At 42.7% G+C, this 20672-nt stretch overlaps 1 protein-coding gene across 1 annotated transcript; it reads left to right on the forward strand.

The window, feature by feature from the left end:
* The first annotated feature begins 1322 nt into the window (after positions 1-1322).
* Positions 1323-20458, forward strand: dsg2.1 (desmoglein 2, tandem duplicate 1). The gene is made up of 14 exons (XM_039810201.1): positions 1323-1442; positions 4531-4626; positions 7686-7844; positions 8000-8141; positions 10087-10247; positions 11217-11351; positions 11537-11722; positions 12668-13182; positions 14284-14454; positions 15230-15291; positions 15534-15764; positions 16785-16915; positions 17099-17419; positions 17562-20458. Exons 1-14 carry the CDS (start codon positions 1398-1400, stop codon positions 18654-18656), a joined length of 3450 nt encoding a protein of 1149 aa, XP_039666135.1. The 5' UTR covers positions 1323-1397; the 3' UTR covers positions 18657-20458.
* Positions 20459-20672: the final 214 nt, after the last annotated feature.

The following is a 20672-nucleotide window of genomic DNA, read 5'->3' on the forward strand; positions in this document are numbered from 1 at the left end:
CTCAACTAATTAAACCAGATTAAATGTCTTTAAAATCCATAGTAAAAGAGGAACCTGAGGGACGACATGTATGTAAAAATCACCTAAAACCAAGAGTCTATCAAAGCGAGGTGTAATAAAAGCAGAAATATCAGGGAATTCCTGAATAAAAGAGTTAGATGTTGGGCGTATGTAGATTAAAACACATAGTATCATAAAAACCAAGTGATTCAAATGAGGAGGACATTTCAAGACAGTACAGGGAAGATTTAAAATAGTTTCAGTGAATCAGAGGCAGTCCCTCCACCACCTGAAAACCAGGTAAAAATCATAGAAATCTGTTGGACATATTTTGTTTAATGCCACACGGTCAAAGTCCAATTGATTTGACCGGTAACACTTTATCAAATGAAATCAGGACAGGGTGCCCGGATAGCTCAGTTTGTAGAGGGGGCACCCATGTATAGAGGTGTACTCCTCACGCAGCGGGCCGGGGGTTCGACTCCGACCTGCGGCCCTTTACTGCATGTCATTCCCCCCTCGCTCGCTCCCCTTTCATTTCTTCAGCTGTCCTGTCAGTAAAGGCCTAAAATCTTTAAAAAATGAAAATGAAATCAGGACAGAACAACTATTAACTTGCCAGAGATCTGACATTTAACCACTGAGTTGGAAGATGGATTGTGGTGCAGGACAGGCCAAGGAGGCATCAGTAACATTAACTCAGTTACCGGTAGAGACAGGACCCAAACAGGTTTTTAGAGAGGTGCTGCAGGTGACAGATCTCGTCACACACGAACCGTTAAAGCAGAACCAGCAACAGTGCTGACGTCTTTGTGCCGACTCTCGGTGGCTGCCAGTCAATAGCAGCTAGTTGGAAAAGGAGTGACACTGAAATACGTTTGATAATCCTCTCTGGGTGTGACAGCATCAGCACATTGTATGGGATCGGCACAATTATGGCCGTCACTCATATCTGCTGTGTCGCAAAGGTTTATGCTCCATATGCAAATGAACATTCAAATTTAAAAATGAAAAATACCCCTTTTCTACTTTCGCTGTGTCTCAAGCATTTTATCCAAAATGTGACAATAATTATTCGACTGAAACTCACAAATAATAAGTCCAGCTCAGAGGCAACACACACTGTATTTCATCTTTTTAAAGAACAAAGAAAAACATATCATCCAGTCTGTCTCTTTTCTTTCAATTTTCTTTCGTTTTATAAGTTAGGACTGTAGCGCTAGGCCATCCACACACACACACACACAGACACATGTATGTGTGTGTGTGGGTGTGTGTGTGTGTGTGCAACACTCCTCCTCCTCCTCTTTCATAAGCCTCCTCCTCTCCTCTCTTAGCTCAGTCTGTCTGGAACTCTTGACGGAACTTGTCTTCACTTCCCGGGACTTCTCTCCATCATGACTCGGGTTTCTCCGGCCGTGTGTGTGTGGCTGCTGTTTGGGGTGAGTTTCCCACTGTTAGACACTGAACCGCGTTGTAGTCCGAAAGTCTTTAGGTTTCACTCCATTGCTCAGGACAATGACCGGCTCATGTTGACGTGAACCGGCTGCCATGGCAACACACAGAGGCATTCAAGCTTTTCTACATATAGTGTTAGTTAATTGTTAAATCATCATATATTCTTATTTATTCTAAGGTGTTATCATTCTGTAAACTTGTTTTCTATGGAATCCTGCTCTCATCATATCAATCATTAGTGGTCAGGGATCATCAGTGTGTTTATGGATGATAGAAATGCATTTATGTTCCAGCTCAATTGTGTGGCTAACAAATTCATCCGGAATTCAGTCAACACAGGAGTTTGGATGCCTGAGGTATTACAACTTCTGAACTGATCCAGCTGTACCTGGACTGACTGACAACACAGATGCTCTTTTCTCTAGTACGGAGTTGCAGATTACAAATTATGATTCACTAGTGAATAATTATTCAAGCATGGGAAGGGTATTAACGAGCTTTGAGATATTTTTTCAGCTGTTTTTCATAAATGGGATGTACCGGGTGAGTCATCCCAGCTCTTCTGTTTTCCTTGACATGCCTGTGCATTGACTGAACAGGTGAGGCGTAGTTAGATCTCTTTCAGTAGGAGAGCTAGGGCGTGTCGGCCTCTCCTCTCAACACAAGCAGCTAACCAGTACCTGACAGTTCACAGGCCCTCACAGTAGTGATCAGCAGAGGACTGGCAATAGTGTTAACCAATGGAGGCCAAAATGCTGCAAATTCATTATTGTTACCACTCCAATATGACCACTGAAATCTGTGACACACTCAGCTGCAACACATTTGAAAAGAAAAGAAAAGCTAATTAAGTCTTGTTCTATTATACATCTCCAGCAGGCTTCCCTACTGGCTAAACACAGGGAAGCCTGTTAGAGAGCTATGCATTTACTCTTATGGTTTGACTACAGAGCTTACAATGTGAGTATCCATTTTGAAATGGTGTTTGAACAAGTCGTAGTACATTGATGTTGCCAGTTTTGAGATTGACCTCTCCTTCGTTAAGTTTGAGTAATTGTTTGCTAATGAATGCAGCAGAATGAGGACGGATGACAAAGACAGCTCAGTGTTTGATAAAAGTCTATCAAATTTTCAACACACAGAATGCTACCGTTCACTAGCCACGCTGGCTCTGTAGCTCGTGCTTCAACTCTCACACTATTTGCTGACCATCGTGGCGTGGTTGCACTTGTATAATTTCACTAAGCAGCAACAAACAAAAGGTAGAAAAGTCAGTAGAACCTGAACAACAGGTTAGCCCCACACTCGCTCTCAAATGTGCAGGTCAAATTTCAGCCAGAGTAAACTCTGCAGGAGCATCAGCAGGGGAATGCACTCACTTCTGAATGCGGTCAGACCTCCTCTCAGGACTGACATCTCACTGACTCTACACTGTGGTTTTTGTTACTTGTTTGAACAGGACACCTTACAGTTCTCATTCTCTTGAGCATATGGAATTCTCTTGAGCATATGGAATTTCATGCTGCATAGTTCCACCAAGTTGAGACAGGGCAGAGCCCCGACCAGCCAGAATAACAGGAGCTGATGAGGTTCGACGCAACTCAGAATCTTTCCTAGCTTTTATTAAAAATGGAGGTAATGAGGGTCTCTAATAAGTCGCTCTGTAGTAGTTTCTGATTGACAACAGGAACAAATCCAGTCCGAACACAATGTCTGTATTTCAGCATCAGTGGACAAAACGATTACATCAGGAGTTTCTCCCTCATTACAATGACACTAGGTGTTATTGTCCTGGGTTTTGTTTCGAGCGGAGGAGGCGAGGAAGAGATGCGTCCGTTGTTTTGTCATATACAGAACGGTGTTCACAACAACGTATAGATTTACTTTGAATTCTATTCACAACGTGGCTTTGTGTTGCAAGAATGTACAGATGTCTACATTTTTATTTGTTGTATTTTACACACACATACAAATATAAAAACACACTCAATTGGATCTGTTTATTATGGTTGTATAACTACTATTTAATTAGTCATTTGAGTGATGTGGGCTGTCGGCTGTAGACGTAAACCATCCTTCCTCCCATGCGGGATCAATTTAATTTAATAGATTAAGATTTAATTTAATATCAAAGCTACAAGCAGCGATTGACGGGCCCTCCCAGTGTGATGTCTGTTGACGCAGCCGTGCATTTGCGTGACCATCGGACACTGAGACACGAGTTAGACTTCATTTCCTGCGTGGAGTGTGCGCTTTGGAAATGGTGTACTGCAAATGACAGATGGTTCGAGTTATAAAAGGGGGGCGGGGCAAACCTTCAAGTGTATACCGCACATTGTAAACGTCACGTAAATCGAATGATGATTGTCATATCAGGCTGGCAGATTGGACAATGAACACTCGAGTTACAACAACTTCCTGTTTCATGGCCAAACGTGCAAAATGGCCACGACAGCGTCATTCGAAGAAAACTCAAGCTTATAATAACTTTTCATCGTTAAGGCCTTTAGATTGCACAGAAACAATTTGAAGTCAATTGTGTTGAATCTGTAGGAGGAGTCCGTTAAAGTACAGCACCTTGAGTAAAAGGATAACTTCCTGTTGCCAGCAGGTGGCGCTATGACCGTGAGTTAATTTCGGCAAGTAACCTCAGGCCTGGACTCCTTGTCTTCTTCCATCCTGATCCTTAGTTTAGCTTTTTTTTGGTTAGTAGCCAACGTGACCTGCCCTGGCCCTGACTCATCATCAGACCTAGGACAAAAAAACATATTGCGTTCTGGTAACATCTGAATTAATAACTGTAATATAATTACTGTTTTGGAAATTGTAATCCCTTACAATTCGAGATGGGCAAAGGCATGACCTGCCTCTGATTGGCTGGTGGTTGGGTTTAGGAATGAGGAGGGAGATCTGTTAATGTTAGAGTAGGAATATCAGGGTAAACCAATCAGAGGCAGAGTAGGGCGGGTCACGGCTTTGCCTGTTCCTCCGAACCATCCATTCTAGCATCAACCTATGTGAATCAGTCAAGTAAGGGTCCATTGTGAAGTAATTCCATGTATTATATTCCAGCTGCAGGCTGTTGCTGTGGTGAAGGCCCATTGGATTCCCCCACCAAAACCACTAAGGGAAAATGTAGACTACACCAAACAGGAACATGTTGCCAAGGTGAGTCATTGGTCATTGACTTCAACTCTCTCTATTGCTACTATTTAACTGATAACTATGAAAGAAACAGAAGTATTTTAACACACATGTAGCTGAAGAAGCCCTTGCGTACCTTCTAGTGCCCCAATGTTACCATTGCTCCAATGTCCAAATCAAGAAACAAGAACATTGATTTGATATACTGTCATATACAGGCCTGTAACAATTATTGCATAATTGTCTTCCCATTTTTTTTACATAATGGCCCATTCTTTGTTTAACCGCAATGAATTGCTAACATTAGCTAAGGTCCAAATGGTATGACTGTTGATGGTAATTGACAGTTTCAGGTTTACTTAAAGGAATATTTCATCGCTGGAAAGCTGAATATATCTTTAAATTGGGTCACTTATGTAGTAGAAATGTGAAAAAAAAATTGAAATTGGTGCCTTCTAGGCTGAGAAAAGCCAGTAAATGTGTTTTGGTCTTATATGGATGAAAAACACCAAATCCCAGAATGCACCTGCTTCGTTGCTTTGAGTCCACTCCCAAGCCCCGCCTACCGCTTGACAGACCGACAGAGGCATTCAACTCAACTCAAGCGTGTTTTATTGTCATTTCAACCATATACACGAAACAACGTTTCATCTTGACTCAAGTGGTGTTACACATTTAACATATATAAAAACGACATTATATAAAAACGACATACGAAACATGCTACCTTTAGTACACACACTTTATAGGCTCCGTAAAGTTCAGCTAACACATACTAGCATTAGCGCTTGGTGGGCTGTAAACACCGAGCATAAACACAGCCGTGAATTAGTGTACAATGTAGAATGGTCGGCATTTAACAGTCACAAACTCCACCAGCAGTTAGTTAAATGAATACAAATCACCACATTTCTGCGCCACTCGGTGTTAACACAGCCCACCTCTTTTACCTGGCGACAGAGCATCTCTAGCTCGGAGGGCTAGCAGGCCTGGTAGCTGGACAGTCCGGTACACTATTCAGGCATGTTTCCACAACAGCAAAAACACAGCAGTCTCTGAACTCACGTTGGGAGTGTCGTTGAAGTTGGATGTAGTCCAGTTTGTGGTCTAGGGGCGTTTTCACACATACCTCGTTTGGTCCGGACTTTCAGACTTTTTAGTTTGATCCGAACCAAAATTACAGGTGTGAAACCTCCCCCGGACCACAGTCCGGATCAAAAGACCAAATTTTGGTCCGATAAAAAGAGGTGGTCTCGGTCCGGACCAAACTGAACCATGGTTCAGTTCGTTTGTAGTGTGAAAGCATTTTTTGGATGGTTCGGACTTTCGGACCAATACAAGAAGCTCTGGCAGCCTCTCCTTGTGTTACAAGACCGGGGAAGCTCCCTTAAGGAACAGCTCGGTGCTTAGTGAGAGAGAGAGAGTGACGGTGAATGCGCTCAAAGAAGACAGCTGTCGGCTATCAGAGCAGAGAATACATCAGCAGTTTATTTGTTAAGTGGTAGTAAATGTACAGTGTAGGTTTCAGTTTGTCTCTGAATAAATGCTCCAGAAAGAAAGTTCCCGTATCTTGCATCTCAACATCACAACAAAAGGGGAGAGCAGCAGTCAGTTGAAAAAACTCCGACACAGAGAGAGGGACGGGGATGTCCGCCTACAAACCAATCAATTATAATTATCTGGAGACGCAGCTCACGTATGTGATGACGGCAGGACGTAGTTTTGTCACGTATAGATCTTTAGTGCGCTTGCAAAACTGCAGTGTGAAACCAAAACTTACCAGATCAAATGTATACAATGTAACAAAAACATGAACCTTGGTCCGGACCTTGGTTCGGACTTTCATGTGTGAAAACGCCCTAAATGAGCGGACACTTGCAAGCAGGATCCGTAAGGTTCAGCTAACGCATACTAGCATTGGTGTAGCTAAACACAGGCGTGAATTAGCGTGGAATGTCGAATGGTCGGCAATTAACAGTCACAAGCTCCACCAGCAGTTAGCAGTAGCTAGTTGGATTTTATTTCTACACCAGTCCACCTCCACGGGCCGGCGAGAGCAGCCTGGTAGCTGGATAGTCCCGGTTCCGGTACACTGTTTTTCAGGGATGTTTCCAACAAAAACATAGCAGTCTCTGAACTCACGTTTGGAGTTTCGTTGAAGGAGGATGTAGTCCAGCTTATTGTTTAATGAGCAGAAACTTGCAAGCAGGATGGCTGGGACAGGTGGACAGCTAGCGTTAGCTTTCCACCTAGCCGATGAGGATGTCCCCTAGCCGGCTAGCGGCATTGAGCGACACCGCTGGTCTCCGTGCAGCCGAAGCTCACGTAGTGTGCCGAGTATTGCGTCTGTAATAACGTTTCCTCCATATTCTCCGATGTATCCCGTTGGTACACACGTCCGGTAGTTTGAATGCAGATAATTGTTGTAAAAGTTTTCTGCTGAAAACCGAGAGCCTGTTTAGCGAAGCTTCAAGATGGCTGACAGTCGTTTTCATTCGGAATACTGTACCTCGGCAGTCCAACCCCCTGTGGGCGTGTTGAAAACATACGGAAGTAGATCCTACTACTGGCTGTAGTCCTTTGCCTCTGGCCCAAAAAATCTTCCGATGACGCAAAAATCGTCATTTTACGTCATCGGAAGATTTTTTCCAGGCCCCAAATGCAGAGATCTCTCGTCTCAGGGGGACATGAGGGAGGGAAGCACGGTCATTCAGAAATACTATCGGGTTTCTACTGATACAAAGCTGAATGCTAAATCGGTGAAGTATCCCTTTAAGAAAAAGATACGTTTTATGATAATAAAGAGGTGTGGTTGACTTCATATGCCGTGTACCTGTCCTATTACATTATCTGGGTCACATGACAGTGATATAACCAAAAGATGTATCCTGGAATTCATTCAAAACTTTAATTTGTTTGCAAAAGTAATACATAAATAAATATTTAAAAATTTTAAATTGACTGAAAGAGACAATTATATTGTTCATCGCAATTATTTCTCAAGATATGATGGTTTAGAGCTTTTCAAATGTATGTGAATTAGACTGTATTTAGCTTAACCAGCTCTGTGCACTGTGTTTCAGATTCATTCCGATTTTGATCAAGGGAATGGGAATATTGAATACTCTCTAGAAGGCAAGGGTGCAAACCAAAATCCCTTCCATGTGTTTGTAGTCCACCCTACAACTGGAAACATTCGTGTCACCAAAATTCTTGACAGGGAATTCATCAATTCCTACAATGTGAGTAATGACAGATTCTGTTCTTCTGTGCTTGTCATATTGACTATTGAAATATTTGGCAGCCATTTGCTACACATTGACGTCACAGGCTATTTATGTCTGTCCTAACCTGCTAAGACAGAGGATGAAGACATCATTTGAGTTTTCTGTTTCAGCTGTCAGGTGTTGCTAGGTACAAAGATGGCAGCCTTGCAGAGAGCAACGTTGACATACGATTCAATGTTGAAGATGACAACGACAACTCTCCAGTGTTTCAAGAAATCCAGACTGGGGGGGTGCATGAGTGCAGTGCTGCAGGTTAGTGTTTCTGCTTTTGTGTAACATGTCTATACTGTTCGTAATCCTTAATAGCTTCATTAAAGGTCCCATGACATGGTGCTCTTTGGATGCTTTTCTATAGACCTTAGTGGTCCCCTAATACTGTATCTGAAGTCTCTTTCCAGAAATTCAGCCTTGGTGCAGAATTACAACCACTAGAGCCAGTCCCACAATGAGCTTTCCTTAGGATGTGCCATTTCTGTGTCTGTAGCTATTGAGGAGGAGAGAGGGAGGGGCAAGGTGGATGGTGGGAGTGTGGCCTTGACCAACTAACCTCGCTTGTTATGACCTCATAAGGAGCAGATTCCAGATCGGCCCATCTGAGCTTTCATTTTCTCAAAGGCAGAGCAGGATACCCAGGGCTCGGTTTACACCTATCACCATTTCAAGCCAATTGGGGACCATAGGCAGGCTGGGGGAACTAATATTAATGTTAAAAAACCTCATAAAGTGAAATTTTCATGCCATGGGACCTTTAAATGATGATTAAAATAAAAAACAACTTTTGATTTGGATCTGCAAAAAAATCAAACTTTCTCATGTTTACACTCAGTGTTACTCTCCAAAAAACATTATTCCTGCATTTTATTAATACCCATACTACCATACTGTATAGTGTCCCAAAAGATAGTATGTCAATCAGTGGTGAAATTGGTGGGGCACCAACCATTTCAAAAGATGGGCTGAGAGAGAGTGTGTGTCAGAGACAGGAGCGTAACTTTTGCATTTCCCCCTCTCTTTCTCTCCCACTCACTCACAGGTAAAACTAACACTGTCACAAACCTAAATTAAGAATGAAATATTTAAGGCGACTCAACCAGAAAAGGACTCAACCAGAAAAGGCGTATGCGCCTACAGGGCCATACACAAACAGTCATGAGCTCAACACCATGAAGGCCATAAAGACGTGAACAGACAACAGTCTATAGTGCCATAGAACGATAAAATCTGAGCGGCAGTTGCTGGTTGTATTTAGCCGCTACAGAGCTCCAGGACACCGGCTACCAGCGGCAGTTGTTCAGGTCCTTTCAGGGGCCGTGGTAGTGGAGTTTAGTCAGAAAAAGTGAACGTCATGCGACTATGCATACAGATTAGAGTTTAGATTCTCAGCCCGAGCCCTAGCCCAAACTTGAAAACAGTGTTGGGTTTAAATCTGGCTTGGGCTCATAATTACAGTTAATGTGTCACCATCTAACGTAATATCAATTGATCCAACGCAACATAAGGACCAGCATCACAGAGGCAGGATGATAAAATGTGTTTTCACTCACCAAGGCTGAGGGCTCACTAAAGAGAACGGCGACGCAGCAGTTCTTCCTCTGGGCACACGTGACTTAGTTTATATGCTAACCACTCCACGTTAAACCGCAGTGACTTTTACCAGCAGTTTGTGTGATGACAATATCCTGAGGCTGGAGGGCACCAAGGTGTTTTGATTCCAGAGAAACTAACACTCTGAGCATGCTTATTATTTATATATATATATATATATATATATATATATATATATATATATATATATATATATATATATATATATATATATATATATATACTGGACTATATTTAAAAAAAAAATTAATTTATAATATTTAAAAAAATAAGTAATATATACAATACAATGAATAAATTCTAAATGCAGTCTGCCAAAAATACCAGGATGTCCTGCTGCATCTGGTCACATTCCAGCCAGCATGCTTTTCTGGCTGTTCTGACCCACAATTTGAGCCCCTTGTCTTAAATGTTAAACATAGTTGAAAAATCAGGATTGCAAATATTTTACGAGAAAAGAAATGCACTCGAGGATACAACGTGCTACAAGTGTTTTGGTGAAAAACACTGAATGTAAACGTAACTTTGGTTTGTTTACAACAAAACTACACGGAACATCTTTCATTTTGGTGATGTGATGCTGTTTTTACAGGGACTACAGTTATGAGAGTAATTGCAACTGATGATGATCAACCAGGGAATAAGAACTCTCAGATCGCCTATCACATCATAGATCAGACACCAGCTCATGACATGTTTGAGATGAGCAAATCTGGATACATCCTTGTCAAAAATTCTGGCCTGGACAGAGAGGTACAGTTTGAATTACATCCACAGCCTACTCAACAGTGGTTAAAATGACAATGTGTAATGTGAAAGGTGTTGGTGAAAGTGATGAACACAGAAAAATATCACCAAACTCTGGAGCCCCTCTCAGCTCCGGTGTTCCGATTTTCTGGACTGCTGTCTGCTCGTGTGCACCTTGTTTCCAGCAGCAGGCAGATGGAAAGTGAAAAAGAGCTCTGACAGACCCACTGTACGCTACCCACCCACCCTGCACTAACTCCCAACCAGGGGAGTTGGTGGAGACTAAACCAGAGCTAAAAGGAGAATAAACATTTGACCTAATTGCATTGGGAGTACAGTAATAGTCAATCTTTTCCTTTAACATTAACGTAACAACATTATAGCAACATACACTTCACATATGTCAATGCCTAAAAAGCCAAAAATGTTCAGTTAATGCAGCTTTAAGACAACATTAAGCAACGTTTGTGTGGGACCCATAGGATTCCTGATTAAATGTTTGCGTTATACCTGCCAAACAAGCATTTTCTGTTTGAGCTTTTTTCCATTATCATAATTTGCTTTATCTGAAGTTCACCGTTGATTTATTGTTAAAGACACCATTGTACCTCAGTTTGCTGCAAATATTCCTGAAGGTTTACAAAGAAAATACAGCTAATGATCCTCACCTTCAAACTATTATAAGTTCATGTCCTTCTCTGACTTCATTATCTTGTTTGGAGAAATTGCAGAATGCTTGTTGACTCTAATAGGTTTCAGAACATTTACCGGTTTTACCTTGTATCTTGCAACATATGCATTTATAAATACCAGAAATTTGCAAGTTCATTGGCTGTGAATCCTATCATTTCTGGAATTTACAGCAGGACCATTGCTACTCTGTCCAATGTGCAACCATGCAGCAAACTCATTTATAGTCCCATCTCACAGCAATGTGATGCAGTCCCTGTAAGTCATTTATGTCTCTAATTTCAGAAAACAGATCAGTACGTTCTGAGGGTGAGAGGTCAAGACTTATATGGCGAACCAGGGGGAAACACAGGAACCGGCACAGTTACCATTAATATCCTGGACGTGAATGACAACGCCCCAACTCTGGAAAAAACCCAGGTAGTTTTCCATATCAACATGTTGTATTGTGTTGGTTAGTTGCATGGTTTCAATGTTGTTGTTTTGTGAGGAAAAAAGAACATTTGGAAATGTTGACATGCTCATGAGGAAATGCTAATCAACGAATGTGTCGTTAAAACAAATGCTGCAGAAATGAACCCAGTTGCTTTGTGTTTGACTTTCAGTATCAGGGCAGCATTGAGGAGAACACAAAGGATGTGGAGGTGATGAGGCTCAAAACACATGACATGGACCTGCAGAACACAGACAACTGGGAAGCTGTGTTTGACATTGTCCAAGGCAACGAGGCTGGGTACTTCAGCATCAAAACAGACCCCGTCACCAACGAGGGCATCCTAATGCTCGTCAAGGTACAGCTGAATGAGCAACACAGTGGTGTTTCTGCAATATCATTCGAGACGAAATATGTTGGTCTCCCAGTCGTTTGTGGGATCAATGTGGTGAATCCAGTCATACTGCTCCCATACTTACTGCATGAAAATAGTAACTTGCCCATCATGAAAGGACTAGGTGTACACATGACCTGAAAAAAATAATAATAATGAGGCCCCCTAGCCACATGCAGGTCCTACTGGGGGATCCCAAGGCATTCCCTAGTCAGATTGGATATGTAGTCCTTCCACCTGAACCAACTCAGTTGAGAGTCCTTTTAAAGCAAAGAAGCAGCCATCCCCTCATCCAAATGAGCCAAGCTTCTGGGAGCTGTGGTTCCCCCTACATGATAGTCAGTTACAGCGTCAGCCTTAGCGGTGTAACGCACACAGAATCCACAGTTTAGAAGTCACGGTTCAGTCCGGAACAAAAATGCATAAGGATTCGGGTTTTTTTCTTTATTTACAACGGAAAGTAGTTCAGGCGTCAAAGAGAGACCCAATCCTTCTGCTGCGGAACCTTCTGTCCTCTTTGGAAAACTTTTTTAAAATAAAAAATAAGAACCTTGCACCCTTCCACCTTGGCTATATGTATATGTAAATGCCATTTGCTTCAGTATTTCATTTATTGCATTCGGCACATCTATTAATTAATTAATTATAATGTGTTTTGGCCAGTTTATGTGTTTCCATTCAAATTTATTGCAACAGTGGAGCGACGGCGCCACACCCACAGCCGGGTCTTCCAGCTCCAGTGTTTGATTTGTGCTTGCATACTTTGATGCCTATCAGTGTGTTGTGCTAAACTCAGCACATGTTGCTGTCATTCATTTTACTCAATTTAGAGAGTGTGTATTGACACAATGTTAATATTTGTATTAATGGTATTATGTGCTTGTTGTGCTTGTGTGTGCCATTTCACAGGCTGTGAACTATGAAGATGTGAAGGACCTTAACCTAGGCATAATTGTGAAGAACAAGGCTCCGATGTTTGATGGATCTGGGGCAGGTTCTGAAGCTGGTATAGGTTTCGGAGGGGGAGGAGATGGGGCAGGGGGAGCAGGTGGGGGAGGTGGAGCAGGTGGGGGAGGTGGAGCAGGTGGGGCAAGTGCAGCAAGTGTGGGAGGTGGAGCAAGTGGGGGAGGTGGAGCAAGTGGGGGAGGTGGAACAAGTGGAACAAGTGGGGGAGGTGGAACAAGTGGGGGAGGTGGAACAAGTGGGGGAGGTGGGTCTGGAGGAGCATCATGGCAAGGTGGGAGCAAATTTGTGACCTATCCAATCAAAATCAATGTGATGAACCAGCCCGAGGGGCCAGCTTTTGACCCAAAGATCAAAAAGATTCCCGTGTCAGAAGGAGGCACCTCCTTCAACGTGAATGATGTCATCGGCCACTACCAGGCAATAGATGGAGACACTGGGAAACCAGCTGAGAATGTCAGGTCAGTGCATACACAAACACATACACAGTTCTATGGACACAGTGTGTATTCACGTGCTACAAATAAGTTAGATAATTGTTAATTAATTGCATATGTTGGTTTGTATGAATACTAGGGTTTGCATGAGTTCACATTTTTTAAAGTTGCCTGATGTGATGAAACTCAAGTCGACATTGACTAGGCACTTATGATGTCATTGACATTGTTTTTCCGGTCATTAGCCTAATAAAAATACAGTTATAGATCACCCTTTAATATCAACCCTTGTATTGATTTTATTAAGAGGCTTGCTTTGTGTAGCTTAGCCTTACTAGCATTTTGCAACCTGTCCAATTTATCAGCATGTGCTTCTGCAGTGAGCTTAACTAACGTTACCTGTTTTTCAGTTTGTGCTTCAACACGCTACTCACACTACTAGGTTTACCAGCGGTAACTTTATGCACACCGGTCCCGGTAATAATGTCCGACACTGAGTCACGCATCTCTGTGTCAGTCAGGCAATCAAAAGTTCACAGTAAACAAACAAAGCAAAGTCTATTGTCCATCCTCGTCAGCAGCCAATGCATTGGGTTTATGCTTAGTTATGTGTGCACACAATTTAAATGGCCATTAAAATGTAACGCTACTCATACCTCCTACGTTGGGCTCTGTGCTGTATTCTAGTGATCCAATGCTCGACAGCCTGTAAAGATATTTTCTTTCAACTAACACAAAAAATCTCTGAGTGTCTATTGTGATATGTTGCAGCCTTTTGCAATTTGTATATTGCGCAAGTTCATATTGCAATGACGATTAAAAAAAATAACAATAATAATAATATTGTACAGCCCTAGCATATATGTATAGATATGATGAATAGTAGATGAAAAAGTATTGAGAACATGTAAAACTGAATTTGTGTTTTTGAGAATGCATTCATTGAGTTTGTGTATAGATGTATAGAATTCATTTTAATGTTATTGTTCTTTTATTTTGCTTTTATCTTTTTTTTGTTTTACATGTACGTAATAATACAACACAAAGATGAAAGCCTCTGCAGTTAAAACTACAGCTAATTCTACACTCAGCGATAATAACCGATACCGTCTCCTTCTGCTGTAGGTATGCCAAGGGCTCAGATCCTGACAACTGGCTAACCGTCGACCCTTTGACAGCTGAGATCAAACTGAACAAGAAGCCTGATAGAGAATCTCCATACCTGGTCAATGGGACATATATTGCACAAATAGTCTGCATTACAGAAGGTACGCTCTACGCCGCTATGTTCCAGATGTTATACATATAATACTAGTATTCTTAATTCAATTCAATTTCATTTATAGTGTCAAATTATAGCAGAAGTTATCTCAGGACACTTTACAGATAGAGTAGGTCTAAACCACACTCTATAATTTACTTAGTGAGTAATTATTCAATCTGGCAGCGCAGTGTTCTAGTGGGATCAATAGGCTACTATGAGCTCTTCAGCTCTTCTTTGGTGAAAAGTAGCCTTGGAAAGTAGGAAACATCAAGCATCAAGCTCTGAACTCTGCTAGTGACTTCTACCGGCTACAGTATGAACAAGATGAACGTGATAGATGAAAAAACACTGCCAGTTGTTGCTAATCTTCTAGCCGAGCTAAAATCTAACGTTTGCTCTGAGGATGGCTCGAGAGGAAATGCCATAGAGTCATTAAAATCATTAAATATTATAATTCAGGAGCATAGATGACAATTTTCACGACAATCCCATTAGATTATGAAGTTTGTGCAGTGTTTTTATTTGTATGCAAGAGTTTAGCCAGCTACTAGATACATGTAGGATTATCTTCCAAAAAACAAACCCACCAACCCCCCCCCCCCCCCCCCCCCCCCCCCCCCCCCCCCCCCCCCCCCCCCACACCCACCCCCCCCACAAACAAACCCCCCCCCCCCCCCCCCCCCCCCCCCCCCCCGGCCCCCCCCCCCACCCCCCCCCCCCCCCCCCCCCCCCCCCCCCCCCCCCCCCCCCCCCCCCCCCCCCCCTCTCCCCCCCCAACAAAAAAAAACCCACCCACCACCCCCCCCCTTTTGACTTTGTCATCATCCCAGAGGGCACTCAGGGCAAATGGCAGGTGAACCCTTTAAATGGTGAGAGGAATACTGACAATTACTTAAAAGTTTTGTAAAGTAAAAGATAGATACAGATATAGAAATAAATTAATAAATTAAAAATGGCTCTGTATCGACATTAATTGGTGTCTACTACAGATTTGTTTCTTTTTTTTCTTGGACCAGTAGTACCACAAGGTCTGGAACCTTGTTTTGAAATTTCAATTTGTAGTCAACTGCAGAGTAAAGATGATTGACTAAGTACACTTTTCATGGCGCAGACACTGCAGCTTCCCTAAATGCCCAGGAATCCATGTGGCCTGGATTCTACGAGGTGAAATTTGTGGTGAGGGACAAGCAGGGAGAGGCCTGTCCAGACCCACAGAAAGTGACGGTCGAAGTCTGTACCTGTGTGGACGGGGTGGTGTGTGGAAAACGAGCCACCAGCAAAAGATCAGAGTTCGGACCTTTAGGCGTCGGACTGCTGTTCCTGGGTCTGCTGCTGTTACTACGTAAGTATGATGTGATGCTCATTCTGATGAAGTGGGCTAAGACATTTTACACCTTTGCTGTGCTCACGACAATCCCAAGACAGGTCGAGTTTAGTCGTAGTCAAGTTTAAACTAGGTCGAAGACAGTGCGCACATCTTTTCAAGTGTTTAATAATACCAAAATGAAGACTGGAACCTTTAAACACACTGAACACATAGGATGTCATCAGTTGAAAACTACTACATCCTATACACAACCCCATACATAGTAAGTGCTGCCATATAGAGAGTAAAAAAGATGTTTGAGTACTTTAGATATGCAGGACACAGTAAGGTCTGACTCTGAATGGGCAGAACATGAAGACAAAGCCTGGGATGTCAGAGAAGTGGTCTCAATACAGGACTCAACATTAAGGACTTAAGCCTGACTGGCTGATAAAAGCCAAAGAGGTCTCCATACCTCAATAAGGCTATGTATAATATGGTATATTGTGTTGTTCATAGCTGTAACTCCACAGGGGTGACATAAAGGGACTTCCTCCGGGCATTCAAACCCTCTACACTGCCTACAGACAAGAGAATTTGAGCCCCTGAAAACTTGGCTTCAAATATGAAGTATTTCATGACTAGATAAGCATCAATTTAGGTGAAAAAAATATTATTATTATTATTATTATTATTATTATATTATTATTAACACTCAAAAATGACACAGCTGTGTTTATGTAGGCTCCCATCAATCACAGGAATAAGCTGATTGAGAACGTTCAGGTCCCCTTAAATGCTTTAACAAGCACAATGAACCATCACGGTCTCTAACAGCCCCAGTTTGTACACAGTCAGAGAGAGAGAAGTCAAAAAAATGCCACATACATACAACTTACACCACAATGGTTGTTTTAAAGTACCACAGGGTTTCCTTTGATAAAAGAAAGCATAATCAAACTGTATTGTAAGGTAAACTGAAACTGCACTTTCTCTTTTGGAGGACCCCAAAGGACCACATGTTAGACTAAAACTTTGTTGTTGTTGATTTTGCAGTACTTCTTCTGTTGCTGCTTTTCTGCCAATGTGGGGGGGCTGGGGGCTTGCCAGGGGGCTTTACTGAGATGCCTTTCGACACCAAATCACACCTCATTAACTACCGCACTGAGGGCCAGGGAGAGAACACGGTAAGATTAACATATTTGCCTTTTCAACACACTAGCCTCACTGTTGAGGACAGGAATACTGTCATTCATTCATACTGACCACTTGCTATTGAGATGATGTCTGCTTGAAAGCTGCATTAAGTGATTTAGGCAGCAGAATAACTGCTGACTCTGTACTAACAATCGATCATTGGCCTTTTATAGGAGGTGCCGCTACTGAACATGCCAACACAAATAGATGGAAATATGGTCAACGTGAATATGGGCATGGCTAACAATACTTTAGCAATGGCGCCCATGGCAGGTTTGGATTTCCAGACATCCGTTACTTCCATGGATGGGATGAACGGGGCCGGCTATCAAGAAGGTTTTGCAAGTGGCCACAGAGAAGGGGCATGGGGGATGAACCAGCAGGGCGGCAGTGGCTTCTACTCTGAGTTTGAGGGCAGAGAATCAGGAGTAGGTGGAGGAATGTATGATGGCATGGCTCTGCCAGATCACTTCCTGGCACAGTACTACACTCAGGTGAGGAGTCATTAAGGTATTTCTACTCTCAACTTTCTGTCACCCATAGTGGGAGTTTTGTCGTCTTGGATCTTTGCCATAACAAAGTACCTATTTGCTACAAACGAGGTAACCTTGGGGATGATTTCCTTTTTTTCAACAGAAGGTGGCCAGTGGAAATGGAAACCTCAGAGGCAAGGACTGTCTTTTGGTTTATGACTACGAGGGCCAGGGCTCCCCTGCTGGCTCAGTGGGCTGCTGCAGCCTCCTGGAGTCTGACAACGACTTGCACTTCCTCGATGACCTCGGGCCAAAGTTCAAGACTCTGGCTGAGGTATGCGGAGAAAAGAAGATCCCAACTGAAGTCAAACAAGAATTCACTCCTCTGCCCAGCGCTTCCGTCAACACTCAGTCCTCAGTATCAACTTTGATGACTACCCAACAGCTTCCCCCTCCACCCCAGCCGAAGCCCCGCGTCCCTAAGGCCGTGGTCAGTGAGACAGTGAACAAAAGCACAGCCACAGTTAGGGAAGAGAAGACTACAATGACGAAAGGGATGACTACAGTGAAGGAAGGGATGGCAACTCAAGGCCAGATGCTCCTGCTACAGCAGCCAGCGCAGCAGCCTGTCTACTACACCACCGCCCCTGTGATGCAGCCGATGCACTATGTAGTCCAGCCACAGGTTCAGAACACAGTGCTGCTGGCTGAGGCACCAGCCACCAACATGCAGAACATGGTACTGCTTAACGGCACCCAGACTGGTCCGGCCCAAGGCATGGTTTTTCAGAACCAGACAGTGATGTCCGGCGGACAAGCCCAGGGCCCCCACATGATGCTAGTGGAGAGGAGCGGGATCCAAGGGAGCGGTGCCAACATGATCCATGCTGGCAACCTCTCTGGCTCCCAGACCATGATGGTCATGGAGGGCATGGTCCCTGCAGGGTCAATGAAAGGCCTGTCGGGGAGCCAGACCTTCCTCATGCAGGGGGGCACTCTGCAGCAGCCAGGAGGACATTCTGGATCTCAGAGGGTCCTGCTGGTCGGGGGGCCAACGAGCAGCGCAGGTCAGCTGGTCCAGGAGACAGGAGGTCTGTCCCAGAAAAGTGACATCTCTGGCTCTCAGAGAGTCCTCTACAGCAAGGTCAGCACTTCAGCTGGCCCTCAGAGCAGCGTGGCAAGTTCCTCTACCACCAGAGTGAGCGGAACCCCCACCTACCGCAAGGTGGTGGTGCAGGAGAAAACCACTGAAATGTGATGTGAGAAAAAAAAACTTTTTAAATGCAGTTTAAACTTATGGCAAGGCAAGTTCTCAACTATTTTTATAGTTCATGTCAGTTTATTTGTGGAGGGTGTGCTGCAGCAGATGGACTCAGAATGAAGCAACATGTACCCGCATGATACCACTGCTTCTGCTTGACACCAACATATGCACCCAGACAAACACTATCAAGCCCATCAATCTTGGATTTAAGAATATTTCATATTGTGTGTTCATATGTTATACGTTTATATTCACAGTTTTCTGGAAATTTCATTTCCAAACACATAGCTGCCATATCTTTAGAAAAAGGTGTTTTTTTCTGTCCACTGTTTGTTTTTGCAAAGGTATTTTTGTGATGTTCAGTTTAGTTTGCCATGCTGGCAGCACTGTTAGTCTGTCGGTCCACTAATTTGTTATCAGGGTCAATTGTCTTAACGACTATTGTAATGTATGTAATGTATTGTTGTGAAATTCTGTACTGATATTTATGGACCCGAGAGGATGATATTGAATAACTTTGGTGACGCCCCTGACTAGCGCCACCATGAAGTCAACGTTTTCCCTTATCCTTTTAAATATTGCAACATCTAACAGATGAATTGGTACAAACATTTGTACTGACCAACAACCTTAACCTTTGGCGGGGTTAGGGTAAGGGTTAGGTATGTTATTTCAGGTAAAGTGCCTCTGTGGTAATATAACTAAACATCCTCTGCAGATTTGTCCCTCCACCATTAGGGCAGTGTGACACTTACTGAGATGCATGTCTTGTCCAACAGACAATTAAAATTCAGAAATGGTTCAAATGTGTCACTGTACAGAATATTGATTGATAAAATGTTTTTTATACTCATTATGAAAGATCAGTTAAACAGGTTGCAATCAATTTAAAGTATTTTCAAATCACTAATGGTCACTTGTAGGGCAAAAACAGACTTCTCGTCACTGATTAAACAGTTGTTGTCAGCTGTTCAGATTTTTGAAATGTTTCTCTAAAAACAACATCCTGAGGGTGCAATATACAGTACAGCACATGTCGATACTACAGGACAACATGCCTAAACAGAAGACCAACAACCAGAGTAGAAAGCCCAACAGCTGATCCACTACGTATTTGAAGAGTCTGGGTTGGAATGCATTGTTGTGATTATATGGGTGAAGATAACCCACTGGAACTATTCCTAGTCAGCTGACCATGAATTACCTGCTTTCTTGCTCTATACACCTTTGGAGAGAGATATATGTTTGCCTAGCTAAGACTATTATATTTCATAATTCTCTTAAAGCAGAAGCACTTTTAAGCAATAAGATACAAAGTGGGGGTAATCTTGACAAAAACCTAAACATTTGTTTCTGCTAATTTGCACTTTGGTTTATGGTGATCCAGCTTGAGCTAAACAAGCTCAATCTGCCTTTACACAGCTCTTGTGTTTATACCATTTGATTGTTGCTCTTGAATGAATTACAGGAAATGTTTTTATGTTGGACAAAGGTTTTTTTTTTTTTAGTCACCGTGGTAAGGTCATGGGTTTTGTGTTATGTCATTTTCAGTATAAATGTAAAATGGCCGATTATGCTGTGTTTACACTTTCAAACTCAAATCAATTGAGAACGTGAAATCCACAATTGTTTTTGTTGAACTAAACTTTTTTTTTATTGTGTGTACATGTTCATTCCTATAAATGGTAAAAACAGGCACAATGCATCACAATGCGATAATGACTGTCTCAGTGATGTCCAATGGGAAGCATTTGTCTTATGCTGGCTTACTTTAATAAACTCTTTTACACAGAATACTTCAGGTCCACAAGCGTTTTTTGTGTCTCTGCCTGCACAAGGGCAGGCTCAAACATGATATGACTGTGAATGACAAGCTTTACTTTTTTTTGCTGTAATTGGCTTGGCAGAGGGAAAACAGTGTTTGACAGTAAGAACACACCCAGAAGCAATGAAGACGATCAGGACAGAGCATGCACAGGGGCATATTTTCAAAGAACAATTCATTTCAGA

This window comes from Perca fluviatilis, chromosome 9 (genome assembly GCF_010015445.1).
Source record: "Perca fluviatilis chromosome 9, GENO_Pfluv_1.0, whole genome shotgun sequence".
NCBI lineage: Eukaryota > Metazoa > Chordata > Actinopteri > Perciformes > Percidae > Perca > Perca fluviatilis.

Coding starts and splice junctions, on each gene's coding strand:
- dsg2.1 (XM_039810201.1), top strand. CDS start 1,398: ATGACTCGGGTTTCTCCGGCCGTGTGTGTGTGGCTGCTGTTTGGG. Junction 11,723..12,667: donor GCATCCTAATGCTCGTCAAG/GTACAGCTGAAT, acceptor GCCATTTCACAG/GCTGTGAACTATGAAGATGT. Junction 15,765..16,784: donor GGGTCTGCTGCTGTTACTAC/GTAAGTATGATG, acceptor TTGATTTTGCAG/TACTTCTTCTGTTGCTGCTT.